We start from the raw sequence: 19706 nt of genomic DNA on the forward strand, positions 1-19706 counted from the left end.
TGTGGTGAGCAAGTCTGGAGGGAAAATAGTACTGTCATCAGTATTTTGAGGGTGGAGATTGGGCCATTTCACCAGTGAATCATTTTTGTTAGTTTAAAAATTTGATGTTTTTATAAATTATTTTTCTCATAAATTATTAAAATAGTCTAATATCCTAAGAAATGAGTTTGCTTTTTGCTAGTTAGATGTGAAATAGAGAAAACCTTAGATTGAATAAACTATTAATATGATAATATAGAGGAAGTTATTAGATTTTTTTTTAGAAACTTCATAATTTCCATAGTGTATAGTAGAACCAGAAAATTTATTTTCAGAAAAGAAGGTAAGTGGGGGAGGCATAAATTCATAGACTTAAATTTTTGCTACATGTAATTTGGTCTCAGAATAAGGCAAGTTTTAGTTTCCTTTCCCTAGCTTTAGACATGCTGTTCTTCTGATTGTCAAGATTTTAGGCAAGTAGCTGTATTTTTAATATCTGTAGGAATAGAAACTTCAAATATCTTATTCTCTGAAATTTAGACAGGAAGACTGGAACATTTCTACTATCTATAAGTTTGAGATTAACACAAATGAGTATAGGAGCATTGAAGGCATAGTATGCTACAAAAGTTCAGCAAAGATTTGTTGAATGAATAAGTTCACCATATTTTGTGTGTGTGTGTGTGTGTGTGTGTGTGTGTGTGTGTGTGTGTGAAATTCTAATACTTTTTCTGCCTGCATTGTACTGAAAATCATGATCTAACATTACAGATTTTTTCCTCTTAATGTATGATTACTAGAAATAATGTTATAGCAATGTAACCCTAGGTCTATACTACTCTGCTTATTAATACTTATATCCTTTTAGGCTCTTGCTTCTCAGAAAGCTTACAAAAATTGTTTCTTTTATTCCCCCAGATCAGTCCTGTATAAGTCTTATTCAAGTGATTTGTACATTCTTTTGCACATAAACAAGATACTCAAAATTATATCCAGGAAAAATAGACTTAATATGGCCTATGGTTACTAACAGTTCTTCAGAGAAAGTGTGTCAGGCTTACAGAGATTGAGACACCCAACTATTTGGTACTTCAGGTCCTCAAAATACAGAACCCCCAGCAATTTATCTCCCCTTTTCTTTCCTTAAATTCTAGAGTTGTTTGTTTTGGTTTTTTCTTAAATTTATTGGGAACCTTGTAGAAATACAGAGTCCCTTAGCAGAGCTGACCATATATCCAGTTGCTTCCTGATTTCCCTTCCTACCTTCTTTATTTGACTGATCCTCCCTCTTAAGGTTTAAGATTGGTTTAAGATAATCATTCTCATTCAAAAGTTTCCTTTATGCTTAGAGGATTTGTTTTGTATCCTAAATGTAAAGATTTTTACTGTTGTATGCCCTTTCACTTGTACGTGATAAATTTACATCCTAATATTTGAAGATAAAATACTGCTTATTTTAATTTTAGGACCTATTGTTTCTTCTGTGGATTAGCACTTTTTGAGTTATTAAAGTTTTGTTTTACGATGATGCACTTTATGTTAGTGGTTCAGTTTTCAGTCTGTATAAGGCATATTGATAATAGGTGATTTTAAGATTTTGGAAAACCACAAACTGTTTTTTCAGTTTGATGCATGCACAACATATTCTCCCTATATCAAAGTCAAACTGATAGAAGCATTTATAGACTTTTGGTAACACTCTTTAGAGAATTTGTGGGATTTGGGGGGTACATTGTAGGAGATGGTGTTACATGGGTTTTGGTAATATCTGAGCAAAGCAGCTTCAGACTCCAGATTTCATTAGATAGGTTTTGGTTTAAGAAGAGTGATGTGTTCTTTTCTCTCTCTTTGCATGCCCTCTCCATTGTTTTTTGGATATGAGCTTACCCTGTTTTTTGTTTTTTTTAAATTGTGTTTTTTTCTTTCCTTTTTTGGATGAGACCTCTTACAAAATATTCCTGTAAACCCTGGAAGGACTCTGTGCCAGAATATTTACTTAGTCTCCAAAATAATGATTGTGGATACATTCATATAGGCCCCTGGTTTTTTGCTGAATCACATTTCCAGCCAGGGTCGTATGTACCCTGTGCATCTACCTGTTAACTGCCTTTTCAGTATTCGTTAAGGCTCTTACTGTTCATTTATTGGGCATTCTGCATTTGCTGAAACAAATGAATTGCTTTTATTTATTTCCATGTTCTTGGTTCAAGTTGATGAATTTAGAAATTCTACCTTTGAAATGTATCTAAGCCTTTACTTAGATCCATCCTAAGCAGATTCATAAACTATTCATTATATATTTGTCATATTGTAAATATCAAGCCACAGCATTCTAAAAAAGTTTTTTTTTTAATTTTTTAATGTTTATTTATTTTTGAGAGAGACAGAGTGTGAGTGGGGGGTGAGGGGGCAGTGGGCAGAGAGAGACGAAGACACAGAATCCGAAGCAGGCTCCAGGCTCTGTGCTTACAGCTCAGAGCCCAACACAGGGCTCGAACTTGTGAACCGCGAGATCATGACCTAAGCTGATGTCGTTGCTTAACCGACTGAGCCACCCAGGCACCCCAAGCCACAGTTTTCTATAACTAGTAAGAATTCATGAGTAATATGTTTCTTTATTTTTAATTTTTTTTTTAATGTTTACTTTTGCGAGAGAGAAAATGAGACACAGAATCTGAAGCAGGCTCCAGGTTCTGAGCTGTCAGCACAGAGCCAACATGAGGCTCGAATTCACGAACTGTGAGATCATGACCTGAGCTGAAGTCTGATGCTCAACTGAGCCACCCAGGTGTCCCGAATAATATGTTTCTTATATGAGAAGAAAAAGATATTTGTTCTTTTCCTAAAGATATTCAGATACTAATTTGTTTTTTGAGAAGATAGATTTTTTTTCCAGTGTATATCCTTTTCTCCTTTATTTAAGCCCATTTCTTTTTTTAGTGTCTTTCAGGAATGAAATAAAGATTATTTATAGTAGTTGTGAAGCAGGATTGGGAGCTCACAATCCTGTTACCAAAAAATATTCCTAAAACGAAAATTCCTTGGGTTATAAATATTTGTAGGTTTTCACCTGTAATATTTGATATAGGAATATTCTAATTTCATAAAATTTAAGCAGTCTCTCAGTGAGATTTGACTAATAAGCTTTTCTCTCAAATGGGTGATAGTAAAAATACCAGATTATTTTCAGATATTATGGCTTCTCATGATTGGTTTCAAATATTGATTGACTATATCTTGATAAAGTAGGTAAATATTAATGGAAATTGTGATTTTTATTAATTTCTGCTCACTTTGTAGACAACAGAGAATTTGTGTGTATATGTATGTGAAGTGTTTGATGCTAGTGAATACAGAATTGGGAGGGAAATGTAAAGAAGTCAAAGTCTGTATTCAGCAATCAGAGTGAATTTGTAAAATCTCCATCAGGGAAACTATAAGAAAGGAACAGTCTGTCCCACTCTCTTCCCCAACCCTCCCCACCACGGCACTGCATGACTTACATCTGGCGCACATTATCCTTTATAATACAAGGTAGGAGCAATTCTGTTGCTAGAAATAAAAAAAATTCATGGCTATGGAAAAGTCACCATACTTTAATGTTGTGAAATAGTTGATTCTATGATGAGACACATGGATCAGCATGTTAAGCAAAACTCCTGGCTACATTAGAGAGAGAATCCACAAGAAAAAGTTGCCCTTAGGGATTTATTTTTATTTTAACCCACTTTATACATGTTTTCTACACATTTAATGCTACAGTATCTATTTCAGTAGTTTATAGTGAAATTTAGAGATATAATCCTATTTCCTTGAAGGGTTCACTGATTTAGAAAGTACTTAAAAATATTGGTTCATTTGGAATATGGAAACTGATTACTTTTTAATTGGTGTCATAGTGTTCTTTTAAGCATAATTTTATTTTAAAATTAATTGAACTTTCTCTAAAATAGGTGCAGTCAGTTTGGTAGTGACTGGCTTTTGTTTCATGTACCCCTAGTCAGTTCATCCTCATTTTTCTGCTAAAGAGATCTTTTTGACATGCACAAATATTTAATTGTGGCATCCTCCACTTATATTGTTCTCTGCAAAATAAGCACCCTCCCCTTTTTGCCCCTTACTCCTTTTCCCATGATGAAGCTTACAGTTTGAGGAGAATACTCACATTAAACTATTAGTTGTATATGTGAATGTCAGTGTACTATAGTGGTTAAAAGAGGAAACTCTAGGAGAATGCCTGGAATCATATCCCATCTCTGTCACTTATCAGAAATGGAACCTCAGGAACATCAGATATGTGACCTTGGGCATATTATCCAACTTCTCCACTTCTCACTTTTCTCATCTAAAAATGAGGACTACTCAAGTAAATACTTGATTACATAAGTAGATACATTTTATAGCATTTAGAATATATTGCCTGGCACATAGTAAGCAGTCAATAAAAGTTATTTTTATTATTGTATGATTATAGTTATGGTAAAGTGTTTTCAATGACCGCATATCAGGAGCTAGATCTAACTTAGTGTGAAAGTTTCAGACGGGAGAAAAACGTTCTAAATAGAGCATATACAAAGATGCTGAGTTGGAAAACATCTTGTGTTTGAGTAAGTGAAGGTGTGGCAGCAGTTTAGTGGTGACCGGGACCTGTAGAGAGAGTTAATGTCAGGGAGGTTACATAAGACCTTACTGTTATTATTTTAGGAAGCTGTTGAGACATTTCAGTTAGTAGGGCTACAACAATTAAGTTTTTATTTTAAAAATCCACTTGGAAAAATAAATAAAAATTCACTTTGGCTGACGTGGGAGACTAGATTAGAGGAAATAAGTGGATTAATAAAGATCTGTTTGGAGGACGTTGGAGATGCTTGTGCTAGGAAAGATACAGATAATTTTAATAAATATTTAAAAGTTAGTCTAATCATGGGGCGCCTGGGTGACTCAGTCGGTTAAGTGTCTGACTTCGGCTCAGGTCGTGATCTCACAGCTCGTGGGTTCAAGCCCCGCGTCAGGATCTGTGCTGACAGCTCAGAGCCTGGAGCCTGCTTCAGATTCTGTATCTCCCTCTCTCTCTGCACCCCCGTTCCCTACTCACGCTCTGTCTGTCTGTCTCTCTCTGTCTCTCAAAAATAAACATTAAAAAAAATTAGAAAAAAATAAAGTTAGTCTAATCAGCTTGAGTTTTAATTGTTGAAGATCATAGAAGTTACAGATGGTAGTTTTCAGAGGTGAACATGAGTGGGAACAACTGAATAACTCAAATTAGCCTGAGGTGTAAGTTTAGTTTGGGCTTTTGAGATCATTACTGCTGCAAAGTTACGTTAAGATCATGATCTCAGGAATCTTGGTCTCTGTCCTCTAGGTAGGGGAAATTAGAGATGAGAACAGGAGAGTGGCAGTCAACATACTGGTTATTAGTATGATACCATAATAAAGTGTTAGTCTAGAGAAGTCTAGCTTAGTTCATCACTTAGATTTTTATACCTGGTTTTCCTGTGTACGCTCTTGCCCTCTTTTTTTTTTTTTTTTTAATTTTTTTTTAATGTTTATTTTTGAGACAGAGAGACAGAGCATGAACGGGGGAGGGTCAGAGAAAGGGAGACACAAAATCCGACACAGGCTCCAGGCTCTGAGCTGTCAGCACAGGGCCTGACGCGGGGCTTGAACTCACGGACCGCGAGATCATGACCTGAGCCGAAGTCGGCCCCTTAACCGACTGAACCACCCAGGCGCCCCACGCTCTTGCCCTCTTAACCTGGCATTGAAGTCCAGCCTACTTTTCGTTGCTACCTATCACTATCCTTCCAGACATCTTCTGTGTTGGCTATATTGAAAATTTTGTTTCCTGGGCTTTGTCTCACTTCTGAGCACTTGCACATGCTGTCTCCTATGCCAAAGTTTGCTTCTACCTCCCACCCCACACACTTCAACTTTAAAAATTTTTTAATCAAGTCTTTGTTCCAACAGTAGTTCTTCTATAATGAAATCTTTGTTTCCCTCAGACAGTTAGATATCCCCTTGTGTTCCCAAAGTACCTGTGCAGATTTTCATATTGTAATTGTTTACTTACAGGTATATCTCCCATCTAGACTATGAGCTTGTTTAAGATTTGGAACTATTACTTATTCAGCTTTTGTGTTCATTTGCACAATTTTTGGTATAATTCGTATAGTATTCCCTCAGCATGTTTGTTGAAATGTGAAAGCAGACCAGTCAGGAGGTTAAAATGAACTAGTCCGGAGCTTAAACCAAGATGCTGATAGGAAGAATGTGAAATCCACTCTGAAGGAAGGCTAGAATTTGGATGTATAGAACAAAGGAAGAGAAACTGACTTGGAAAATCAGTTTTAAGTATTACTGATTTAGTTGATTAATTGTACTCAGGGAGAAATGTCTAGGGTTACTTTAAAATTGGCTGCTAGAACCTTGAGTTAAGCCTGGAGATAGATTTTGAAATCAACCTACATTTGTTTGCTGTCAAGAAAAGGACCACTCTGCCATGAATGGGTTTCTGTCCCTGGGAATAGGATTTCATGCCTGGGCCAACATTTGCCACTATTATAGAAACAATAAATGATTTCAGAGTAAGTTCCTCTCCAGAGGCCTTGCTGAAGGAAATTTGTGTAAGATTAAATATCATCCTGCCTGGGATATGATCGGAGTCTATTTTTCACCCTTTCCAATGTTTTTTTCTTGTATATGCATATACACATACATACACACATTTATTTTCAAGTTTTCATTTATAAAGTGTCCTAGTTTTGTTTCCCTGACTTTTAAAAAAGCTACAGGCCTTTCTTCTTATTCCTTCTGTCTTTAATTGTCATTCATCCCACCTGGGTCCACTTTGCTAGCCTTTAAAGTTACTGTTTTAGATTATCTCAAGTTTGGGGTTTTGTGAATTCCTTTTTTGTGATTATTCTGATTTTTACTGCATTTGACTTTGAAGTACTGTATTTAAATGTTGAGAATGTCATACCTTAGGACTTCAGAGCTAGTCCAAAGTAAATTATGAAGTATACTGGGAAAATCTAGCCAACCTGGTGCTTCCATTTTGCCTGTCACTTTAATCCCCCTCTCTCTACTCCTACATTTTGAGACCAACTCTTTTGAGGGGTGGGGGTGGGTGGGTGGGGAGGTCTTAGGCTGATAGAAAGGATTAGTGTAAGCTATTCTGTATATACTTTCTGATTAGTTCTTGTGGAATCAAAGGAAAAGATAAAATAATTAAATGTTTTAGATGTGTGTTCAGAAAGGCTTAATAAACTGCTTTTGCTGAATACATATGTCATATCATATTCTTTGTTGGTAAAATCTCACTTTTTACTTCTTTGCTGTAACATCTGGTATGAAAGTCAGGAGAAAAGAAAGTAGATGTAAGTCTGCGATATGTTTACTTCAAAACTGACAAATTGTATATACCAAAGATTCTAACAAATGTCATATAATGTAAATTGTAGTATGATTTTATTTTACATTATGTTTTTATTTCCATTTGCCAAATGAACTCTAATATATATGGCATTACTAATAACTGCAATGGAGTGTTAACATACCCTCTTTGAAATTGATAAAAATTGGTTTCTGGATTACTTTGATTGATACTTACTCTCTTCCAGGAGATAACGTGAATACCTTACCCTTTGATATCATCCATTCATTCATCCATTAGTGTCAGGTTTCTCTCAAAATACATCCTTTATCTGACCATGCCTCTCCACTTCTGCCACTACGCCTGTAGTGGGAGCCACCGTCCTCTCTCCCCACCTGCTTCCCTTCTTCACTTTTGTTTCCTCTTTTGTTTATGCCTTACAGAATAACTGTAATTAAATATGCCAAATTATGTTACTCTTAAATTACTCCCAAGCCCTTTTGACTTCTGTCTCACATGGAATAAAATCCAAAGTCCCTCAGAGCCTGCAAGGCACAGCATGATTTGGGTCCACTGACTGGTATCTTGGACTTTGGTTTCTGTGTTCTCTTCTGTGTTCCTACTGCTTGAGTCACACTACTGAGGATCTTGCTGTTCCCTCTGTTGAATGCTCTTCCTACAGGTCTTTGCCTAGATGGTTCTCTTATTTCTATGCCTGATTGTAATCTTCCTAGTTTCATCTTTCCTGGCTATTCTAAAATAGTTTTCCTACCCTATTGCATCATTCTATGTGGAATAAAGGACAGGCCCTTAAAAATGAAATAAAACTAGCTTTTATGAGAAAGTTACTATGTTATTCTTTCCTTTCCTCCTCCCTCCTTTTCCTTTCCTTTTCCTTTCCTTTCCTTTTCCTTCTTCTTCTCCTCCCCTCCTCCTCCTCCTCCTCCTCCCCCCTCCCCCTCCCCTCCCCCCCTCCCCCCCTCCCCCCTCCTCCCCCTCCCCCTCCTCCCCCTCCCCTCCCCCTCCCCCTCCCCCTCCCCTCCCCCTCCTCCCCCTCCCCCCTCCTCCCCCTCCCCTCCCCCTCCCCCTCCCCCTCCCCTCCCCCTCCTCCCCCTCCCCCCTCCTCCCCCTCCCCTCCCCCTCCCCCTCCCCTCCCTCCCCTCCCCCTCCTCCCCCTCCCCCCTCCCCCCTCCCCCTCCCCCTCCCCCCTCCTCCCCTCCCCCCTCCTCCCCTCCCCCCTCCTCCTCCTCCTTCTCCTTCTCCTTCCTGTCCCTTCCCTTCCCTTCCCTTCCTTTTCCTTTCCTTCCCTTCCTTTTCCTTCCCTTCCTTTTCCTTCCCTTCCTTTTCCTTCCCTGACCCTGTCCCTTTTGCTTTTGCATTTGCGTTTGCTTTTGCTTTTCTCCTGCCCTGGATCAGATAATTTTTTGTTTCATCGTAGTACCCATTCCCAGACTGGTGCTGCATTTGGAGAGCAGACTATTAACGCTCTTACCTTTCTTCATTTGCTTAAGTCATGTAAGAATAATTAGTATTTTCACTGATGTGTAATTTCTGTGTTGAAGCACACAAAACAAAAATGAAATTCTACATATTCATGTTTTCTCCTCTCTTTCTCTGACTGACCACACACACACACACACACACACACACACATTGAGTGTGGGAAAATCTTGTATTAATGAGTGCATTTCTGTTTTCCTTTGAGGCATTTCATATATTTAGTTTTGCTTTCAAACAGTAAAGCCTCTTAAACAATATTAGCATATTTTTTATTCTGTACAGCTAATTTCAGTTTTGGAATTTTAGGAGTTTGTAATTGGTTTTGATGACAAATGTTATACAAAACATGTCAAAATTAGACTTTGCTTTGTATGCATTGAGTTGATTTATGTGTGTGTAATTCGATGAGAGGTAACCCTGGTTGTGTCTGGTTATCTGGTTATTTTCTCCTGAAATTTTATTGTATTGTCTAGGTTTCATGCCATTTTCCCATGTTTATCCTTTCTTAGAGTTGGAATTCAGTAGTAATGGTCCTTTAAAGAGAATTAAATGTATTCTTCTTAACTTTTGCAAAACAAACTTTAAAAATTTCATCTGTGGAGTCATAATTTGCAGACTAAAGTGCTTTCTTCCACAATTACTTTTCTATTATAAAACTCCCCCCAAAAAACCACTTCTTCCTGTTAAAGACTACTTAGGGGTTTGGTGGATAGGCATGTGAGGTTCTAGTCCCTGAAATTACATTCAGAATTACAGAATAGCTTTTATGAGATCCACCAGGGAGTACATTACTAAAGAAGATTAAGTATGTTCTAACAAAATAATAAACCCTTTAAAAATATCTTTCTGTATTTCACACCTACAGAGATGAATAGTCCCAAAACATATAGCAAAACAGTGAAGCTGTCATCAGAGTGTTGTTCATTTTTAACTAAATAGCTTTTTCTCAGACCTCAAAAGGAAGAATGGTTAAATAGTTGAGTTTGTTAAAAATTTAACAGGGAACCTCAGATATAAAGCAATTATTAAATAAATTTGGTTATTAAAGACTGCAGCATGTCAGTTTACCCTTTGCTGATAAACAGTAGTAACTACAGTATTTCAATTTGAAATGAGAAGTAAAAGAAATTGTTTATTTCTTATTTATAATTGAAGAAAATACCCTTATTTGTAATGAGTATACAAGACAGATGTCAAATTTGATGTCTTTCCCCAAAATTTTTGCAAAAAGATGTAGTCACCATGTATTCAAGTCTTCACAAATGTCTTCCATCATGACATTTCAGTTTACTTTGGACTACAAAGTACCACTGGGGGAAGACACATTGACTTTAAATAACCTAGTTAGTTGATAGCTGTGGAAACTCCATAGAGGTCATCCTAAGGAAACAAAATTAGCATGGGGGCGTCTGCCTGGCTCAGTCAGTAGAGCATGGGAATTGATGCTTGATCTCAGAATTGTGATTTTGAGCCCTATGTTGGGTGGAGAGATAACTTAAAAAATAAAGAATGGGGGCGCTGGGGTAGCTCAGTTGGTTGAGTGTCCAGCTTCAGCTTAGGTCATGATCTCCTGGCTTATGAGTTCAAACCCCACGTCGGGCTCTGTGCTGACAGCTCAGAGCCTGGAACCTGCTTCAGATTCTGTGTCTCCCTCTCTCTCTGCCCCTCCCCTGCACACGTTCTGGCTCTCTGTCTCTCAAAAATGAATGAACATCAAAAACTTTTTTAGAATAATAATAGTAATAAAAAGAATGAATTGTGAAGACTATTGTCTAGTGCTGCCTTCAAAAAAAGAATTAACACAAGGGTGCCTGCCTTGCTCAGTCAGTAGAGCATGTGAGTCTTGATATCAGGTTCGTGAGTTTGAGCCCTATGTTGGGTATAGAGATTATAAAACTTAAAAAAAAAAAAGAATTAGCACAGACTTAGTAATTATTTGTATTGGCATGGGCTCAAAATTACTAGCGTTGGAGGTGATCAAGATTTAAAAAGCAAAAGAGTAATAATAATAATCAGATTATATAACAAAAATCATAAATTTACACCAGGATGATGACTGAAACAATTATCTTACTGTTACAAGAGTGGGTACTTGTGGCTTGGAGATAAAGTTTCCAGTTTGCCATTACATACTGACTTAAATAGTGCTGTATCTCAATAAATTTAGATTGTGAGTGAAGATGATATGCCCTGGAAAACAGATCATTTACACAGTGGATACAGTGATGACAGAGACAATAAGATTGAAGATGGATGTGAAGATTTTTAATAACTAAGCCCAAAGTTGAATTTAAAAACAATCTTTGTATGGGAAAGTATATATTGGGTTGTAATTTTTCAAGAATAAGTGATGTCTATTTCTTTTAAAGTAAGTGGAATTATTGCATAAGATTGGCTTTATTAAATTTCTCCTCTTATTTTATGTGCCTGGAAGCAAAAATTTAATACTGTAATTTTATAGTCAGATTTCCGACTTTTTCACATGCCCTGTTAGCCCTTCTGTAGTCAATCTGTTTCTTTATCTTAGCATTGCTTCCTTCATTTTCTTTTTTCCTCATAGGAGTTTGGTAAAGCATGACATTTTCTAAAATATTACTCTTGATAAAAACAATATTTTTGTTTAGGTGACAAACAGCATGTTTGGTGCTTCAAGAAAGAAGTTTGTAGAGGGGGTCGACAGTGACTACCATGATGAAAACATGTACTACAGCCAGTCTTCTATGTTTCCACATCGGTCAGAAAAAGATGTAAGTTAATCAGTTATATTGTGTTTACTTACCAGTGTATGTCTGTGTCCTTCTGGTTCCTGAAAAATAGTATATGAATTGCAAAATACCGTCTTTAATCGAGTGACTGTATTTTAGGCCCAGTGCTACCCCCTGGGGATGCAATGGCCTATGGGAGCTTACATTCTAATGGGAGATAAAATGTCCTATAATTCTTAAGTTGGGATATGGTAATACTGTGGTAGGAAGTACTCAAAATCCTCTGGTAAACATGGTATTCTAGATTATCAGTTTTTTTAACTTGTGAAGTAACTTGTTTTAATATTAAAATATACACATAGAGTAGAAAGCAGATTTGCACAGATTTAAAGATGTAATGGCAAGATTTAGTGAAACCTTACCTTTGCTCTTTAATCTTCAGGGTGTAACCCTAAGCTTCAGTTAGTAAGAGTATCTCCTCTGTTCATCCGTAGAGATGCTACTACAGAAAAATTTTGGAAGAACTGTATTCGAACATAGATGTTATGTTATAGAGGTGTGAATTAAGTGCTTTGGAAGGCTAGTAGTTCAGTAATCCCGTTTGGAATGAAAGGATTTCACACAGCCAAGTCATAATTAGCAAATTGATAAAATATTTTTAAATCAATTAATTGTTGTTTTCAAATTCTAGTAAGCCTCTTTAAATTATACACTATATACTACAGTAGTCAAACCAGTTGCATTTTTGTATTTGTACCCACCCACCCTTTTTCTCTTTTCAACCCTTTATAAACTTGGCTATTCCTAATTTCCCTACCTATATAACAATCTATTCTAGTTAATAACCTAATGGGATTGTTACTGATATTTAAAGCACTGATAAAATTCTAAGATCTGTAAGAAATGCTCTCATTTTTCATTAAAGTCGACCATTAGTAAATTAATTCCTGTGTCTTACAATCAGTTTTTACCCCCTCCTATTTTGATGCGACTCCCCTTTATTTTTGTTTGAAAATTGTGTCATTTTGGCAACAGTGTGTCAGTTGTGTTATTAGGACTCTTTTCAAAATATGTGGTGACTTCATAATTAGTGTGCAGTTTAAGAGCTGATAGAATAGTGTCATCTCATTAATTTTCTGTTACTTTACTGCTCTTCTGTTTGCTCTTGGATATAAATTATAATTGAGTTACGTTTTACTTAAGTTTCTATGTTTATGTCTTGGTCTTGTAGTTGAAGAATTTGGAATATCTTCCGGCTAATGTTGGTTGCAAAAACTGTAACACTAATCCACGTGTATATTACTATGATTGTATAGGGAAAGTTAAGTCTGATGAAAAAAAATGGTAGTAGAATATTACTTATTGAAGAAAAGCACTCATTCTGATTAGGAAGATATGAAGCTTTCAAACAAATCTGGAATAAAATATGTACAGAGAATGACAAAGATGTATGTCTTCCAGAGAACAGAAATGCTGTATATCCGAGGTTTTTAGTCACCATTATTAAATACACTCACATATGTTGGTTACCATTCCTGTTTAGTCGTTTGTCACAAAAATAACACAATGATTTGCTTTAGAAAACTTTTTTTTTTAATTAGGAAGGTAATAAGACATAAGAAATTAGGCTCTAAAGCCTAACACTTATATGTGTTTGGATCTTGGCTTTGCCTGTTACCAAGGACTTCTCCAAGCCTCTGTTTTTTTCTCCTTTAAGCTGGGACAAATTTCTACTGTTGCTGATACTTTTTTTAATAACAAAATAGTACCAGAGGTATTATACAGATTTTTAAAAACATGCATGAGAAGGGAGAAGAAAAATTACCCATAATTTTGCTGATCAGGAATAATTTTCTGCTAAAATTTTGATTTAATACATTAAATATTTTTACTTTAAAAATGTTATCATGTAAATCTCGAACATAATAACATATTTTCCACTAGAAAGTTTGTACCAGTTTTTACTCTGAGCAACACTTTCCATGCCCTCAAAAATACCAGCTGTTACTTACCTCTAAGTCTTTGCAGTATACAGAAGAAACTTACTGTCTTAAAATATATTAAGACATTGTTAAATTTACACACATAGGCATGCACACACTCAAACACACATGGTAACATGTCTTTTCCACGTAGTTACTGGCCATTTGTATTTCTTCCTTTGTGGATTACCTATTTTTGTCCCATTTTCTATTTCTCTATTGAGATGGTAAGTCTTGTTTATTTGTTAGTGTTCTCCATAAATTAAGATTAATAGACCCTTGTGCTCCATTACAAATACTTTCCCAGTTTTTTTGGCTTACAGTTTAGGGAATGGTTTTTAAATGTAAAAATATCTATCATCATTACTGAATTTGACTCCTCAGTGTTTTTATTTTTATGCTTTTATGTTTTTGAGATCATACTTAGACTTTTTCCAGCTATTTTCTTCTGGCATTTTTGTGCTTCATTATTCACATGTAACTTAGCTCCCTTAGAAATATATTTTAGTTTGAAGTGTGAATATTGGTGCCTAGATCTCCACCCAGCACTCCTCCCACCCTTTCAGGTTATCCAGTATCCAGTTGTCCCAACACCATTTATAATTTAGATCACAGGTTAGAAAACTTTCCCATAAAGGACCAGATAGTAAATATTTTAGGGTTTATAGGCCAAGAGGCTAAATAAAGAATATTATGTAGGTATTTATATAACCATTTAAAAAGTAAAAAAAAAAGTTTTTTTTAGTTCACACACCCTACAGATAATAAGCTTTGTGCTGGATTTGGCCTGCAGGCAGGAATCTGCCCAACCCTGAGTTAGACCATTCATTTAAGGCTAATTGAAATCCTCCCTGCATATGTATTAATGTCTGATTGGGCCTGTTTCTAAACTCTTGTTCTGTTTCTCATGCTGATTCTGTGGCAGAACTGCAACATAGTTGAATTGCTGTAGCTTTATAGACAATTTTCACATCTTAGTCAGGTAAGGTCTTTCACATCCTTCTTTATAAAATATTTTTGACTATTGCACATTTATGCCTATGGTTACCTTCTTTTAGAAGTCTGGTGTCTGTCTTCTGTTGTTCTGATGCCATTTTTTAATAAGTAGGGTTTTATGGTTGCCATTTTTGTTACATTTTTCTCATTGGTTTTTACTGATAGAATAGTTTGTATTTATTTTATAACCAACTACCTTACAAAACTCTTACTAGTTTTTGTTGTTTGGGAACAGGGGCTCTGCAAGTCCTACTGTATGATTTTATATCTCACTCACATGATTTACTAACCAGGTGTCCTTGGGCAAGTTAGTCTCTTTGTGTCTCAGTTTTTTCATCTATAAGATAGGAATAACAGTATATGATTCATAGGTGGCTATAAGGATTGAATGAATAAACATATACAAAACTTTCAGAAGACCAGATAGTAAATATTAAATAAATTTTGCTACTAATATGAACAATAATAATATTATTATTCCATTTGATTGTCTTGGGTTTTTTACATAGTTATGTATATCATCTGCAAATAACAATTATTTTACTATAAAACTATTGAGGAGAAAGCTTTTAAATGTAACAACGTAACAAATAGATGAGATAATTTTGTAATTTTTTTCTCTCTGGGAACAGTGAGAAAATAATTTCAAATTCTTGTTTATGATAAAGAAAAACTGACCAGTGATTGAGTGAATCTGTATGCCATTTATTTAAAAAAGTCCTGGGGCGGCTGGGTGGCTAAGTCGATCCAGTGCCGACTTCAGCTCAGGTCACGATCTCACGGTTTGTGAGTTCGAGCCTCGTGTAGGGCTCTGTGCTGATGGCTTGGAGCCTGGAGCCTGCTTCAGATTCTGTGTCTCCCTCCCTCTCTGCCCCTCCCCTGCTCATGCTCTGTCTCTCGGGAATAAATAAATGTTAAAATTTTTTTTAAAAAAAGTCCTAATGTACCCTATCCATATAGTATAAAATGTAAGTATCATATGCATGGTTGTAGAAGTATTTGGGAAGCTGTTCTTTATGTGATTGTGTACTAATTAAATTGCTAAGTAGTTCTTCAGGACTACTTATTTTCCAAGGCCTTTTATTTCAAGAGATGCTTGTGTATGGATATGTCTTTGTATAGAATGCTGAATTTGCTATTTTGATGTATAAACACCATTTTATAAATATTACAGATATGTTATTTAAGCGTTTTCATAAGATTAAATAAATTAGAGGTAGATATGGGCTTGGTTTCTTTTTTATTATAATTATTTTCTTTTTTAAAAAATTATTTTCTATTTGGGGACATTATGGAAGATGAAAAACATTCATATAAGATGTCAATAGACAGCTCTTTAGGGATAATATAATCTAAACAGCTTAGAGTTATTGTTGTTTAAATATATTTGTATTTGAATTGCTAGTCTATTTTCTAGTCCTGTGAGTCTGTGCACTCAATTGATAATTCTTAAGCATAATCATTTTAGAAGCACAAACTCACGGGAACTCCTTTTCCCTTGCTTTAATATATGCTGTAAAGACAAGAAATGTGACACCTGTTCCTTTTTAAAAAGCTCTTAAAACTGATAAGAGTAGGCCACTTTCTTATTTTGACAAACAGCAACCATTTTGAACTCATACCTAGCTTTTGTACTTGTGTTAGCCTACAGTAATTATGGCTGCTAGGATTTCTTTCAGACCAATTAATAACCAGTATTTCATTAAAACCTATTTATAAACTTGTATTATTATAAAATAAATTATTGTTGTCATCATCATTATTAGTATTAACTACATGTTGGAGTCCTGCTTGGCTGACTGTCCAGTTCATTAATTACACTCACATTCCTTTCTACCCGAAGACCTTGGTGTCCTTTTTTTTGTTTTGTTTTGTTTTGTTTGTTTTTCGGATCTTCACATGGTTCTATCATCTGTCACTGTATCTACTAAAATGCCTTCCCTGAGAAGAGGCCGTCTCTCTTTGCCTAAGTAGCTTTGTGTATACTATCAGTACTACTCCCACTGTATCCTTCAAGATTCTTTCTTGCACTTTCATAATCATAGCATCTCTGTATCTGAAATACATCTTCATTAATTGTTTATTATCCTCTCTACTCCATTAGAATTTAGGTCTAGTTTACTGCTGTGTTCTTAGAACACATATATAATAATGCATATGAGTTAGTAGGCTGTCAGTGAGTTTTTGTTAAAGAAAGGGAGGGAAAGGAGTTGATATTGAAAAATAGCAGTTAAGATTATTTGCAGATATTATTAGCTTAAAAAACTCAAAAATCACCTTTAAAACTTTAATTGAAAATATGAATGTGTATAAATGTGTGAAATTTTTATGACAGTGATAACCTGATAGAGTTAAATTAAGTAAATAATAAATAAATCAGACTATACTCTAAAGAAACTGGAATTAAATATCAAACCATTTGAAGGGAATGCTCTAAAACCCTTTACATTCATGGGCAGTCACATAATCTTCAAACTCCATATTTTAAAGATAAAAGCCTATTATTAAGGGGGGGGGGTTAAAATGATATACTTACAAGATACATCAAATTGTGATATATGTACAAAAAGAATCACAAAATGTTTCATCTCAATAATAATAATAAAAATTCATGGAGGGGTGCCTGGATGGCTCAGTTAGGCATCTGACTTCAGCTCAGGTCATGATCTCACAGTTTATGGATTTGAGCCCTACATCAGGCTCTGTGCTATCAGACTGCTTCAGGCCTGCTTCAGACCCTATGTCTCCCTCTCTCTCTGCCCCTCCCCTGCTTGTGCTCTCTTTCTCTCTCTCAAAAATAAACATTAAAAAATATTTTTTTAATGTTAAAAAAATTCATAGTTAGAAAATGATATTTTATTTCTACATACTAGTAAGGAAGCTTTGTTTTTCATGGAAGAATAGCCAGTCTCTGAGGGAGTATTGAAGTAATTGCTGTAGAACTATATAATTAATTCAAACTTCATAGAAAACTATTTAGAAATGGATATTTAAAAACCTTTTAGAAATGTGAACATTTTTTGAATTAGTCATATGCCTTCCTATATATTTGGCTCTCGTCTAAAATTCAGATAATATTAAGGTGTTCATTGCCATACTTTGAATTTGAATATTAAATGTTCTGTAGGAATTTACATTGACTCTTGTAGCATGCATTATACTTTTTGTAAATGCTCTTTTTAATATTTTTTTTATTTGAGAAAGAGCGTGCAAGCAGGGGACAGGCAAAGGGAGTGAGAGAGAGAGAATCCAAAGTAGGCTCCACACTCAGCACAGAGCCCAATGTAGGGCTCAATCCCCTGACCCTGGGATCATGAACTGAGCTGCAGTCAAGAGTCAGACACTCAACCAACTGAGCCACCCGGGCGCCCCCAACAGTGCTTTGTAAAACTTAATGTTTTAGTCAAAATTATTTGAAATAACTAGTAAACCCATAACTTGTTTTTATCTGATTCATAAGGTACAAGGTCCTGTGACTTATTGGCTATTTTAAGTTTTTCTGATTATTCCCTCTCTTCTTCCTTCTTATTTTGGTCTTTTGTGTTATCTTTTTACAGTTTTTCTTTTTGTGTCTGTTTGCTAGATTTCGCTCTGACTTCAGTGGTTTCATTTTTTAAACCGTACTGTTTTTAATTTTAAAATGTTCTTCAGATTCTGTCATAGGTTGAGAACTTCTTTTCTGTTATGTTTTTTTCCTGTTTGTAGATATATAGTCAAAGTTATACTTCTTTGTTACTTTTGTGCTGGATTAATAGCAGCATGTTAGGAATTGTTCTGTCCATACCTTTACGTATATTATACAGTGAATTTTTTTTAAGGATATTTAAAAACTTGTTTCAATTTTTAATTGCTTTTGTGATCAGGGAATTTTTATTTAACCAAAATTTCTTGCATTTTGAAGACATTTGTTATTAGAAAATAAATTCTTGACAAAGCTGATTTTAGTGTTTAATATGTTTTGTGAGTGAAGGTACATTTATTGAAGGGAATAATGGAGAGGTGGTCACTGTTGAGAAGCAGAGAATAATTAACACCTTTGTGTTGTAATGGATTACTGGCAGGAGCCACATTTGTTTATTATTAAATTTTTAACTATCTATCTATTTTCATATATATTTTTAAAACAAAAAATTTTTAGACTTTTTTTGGTCATGGATTTCAGAGTTGTATCTAGTAAATACAACTGTATCTTTTAAATACGGTGTCTATCGATTTTCTTAACATTGTATATAATAAAGGATTAAATGGGCTTTTTGTTGGGTCACGGAAATAATTAAATCACATTACTATTTCTTCTAGCTGCTTCCTGGTTTTTGTTGTTGTTTGACTGCAGTGTGTTTTATAGACTGAAAAATGAGAAAGACTGATTGAAATGATGGTTTTGGACTGGGAACATGGTAACCTTGTTGGTTTCAGCATTCTACTGATTGTGTGACATTTAATTTTTTTCTACCATTTCCCCCATCTGTGAACATAAGTTCTTATTTTGCCTGATTTGTGATGATGAACTTCTTTCTTTAGCTTCTTAGACAAAAATTAATATAAATGTAGGGTACTTTTCAATAAGTTCCCCAAAGGCTGAATGACCCTCTGCCTGCTGTTAAAGGGAGTCCTGCATTAGGAGGAAAATTAGATTATTAGCAGCAGTTGCTACCATTTACTGAGCACTTACTATGTGCCATATCTTATCTCATTTAATCTTCACTTCAACTCTATGAGGTAGGTAGTGTTACTTCCATCTTACAGGAAAGAAACAAAGGCCCGGCTCTCCCATAGGTAAGTGACAGAACCAGGATTCAAACCTAGATTTTTTTTTCTGACTCCAAAGCTGGGCTTATGTTGCATTCCCTACTGTAATGTGCCTATTGATCGAAAGTTTCACATTTTTCTAAGAAATTTATTTTATTAACTTTCAGCATTTAAAATATATGTAAGTTTTCTGTTGTCTGTTAATTGTAGTTCTTGCTGTGCCATGGTACATTTCTTACACATTTTCTTTGCCCTTATAAATAGCATTTCTATCCATTCACGTTCCTTTTTTGTGTGTTAATACATTTTTAGCACTGACATATTTCATGAAGCATGCTCTCAGAGTTTAAAAATACATACCATTAGGGACCAGTTTTATAAGAAATCAAACATTTGTATTTTTGATGTTTTGAGGCAGTCATT

General features: G+C 35.2%; 1 protein-coding gene across 5 annotated transcripts in view; it reads left to right on the forward strand.

Moving 5' to 3' along the window:
* CNOT2 (CCR4-NOT transcription complex subunit 2) overlaps positions 1-19706 on the forward strand; it is a 130269-nt gene that overhangs the window by 73719 nt on the left and 36844 nt on the right. For all 5 annotated transcript variants that reach the window (XM_042992745.1, XM_042992746.1, XM_042992750.1 and 2 more), the window contains one exon: positions 11476-11598. In XM_042992745.1, the coding sequence (XP_042848679.1) occupies positions 11476-11598 (123 nt within the window). The remainder of the gene's footprint in view (positions 1-11475; positions 11599-19706) is intronic.

The sequence above is a fragment of the Panthera tigris genome, chromosome B4 (assembly GCF_018350195.1).
Source record: "Panthera tigris isolate Pti1 chromosome B4, P.tigris_Pti1_mat1.1, whole genome shotgun sequence".
NCBI classification, from domain to species: Eukaryota; Metazoa; Chordata; class Mammalia; order Carnivora; family Felidae; genus Panthera; species Panthera tigris.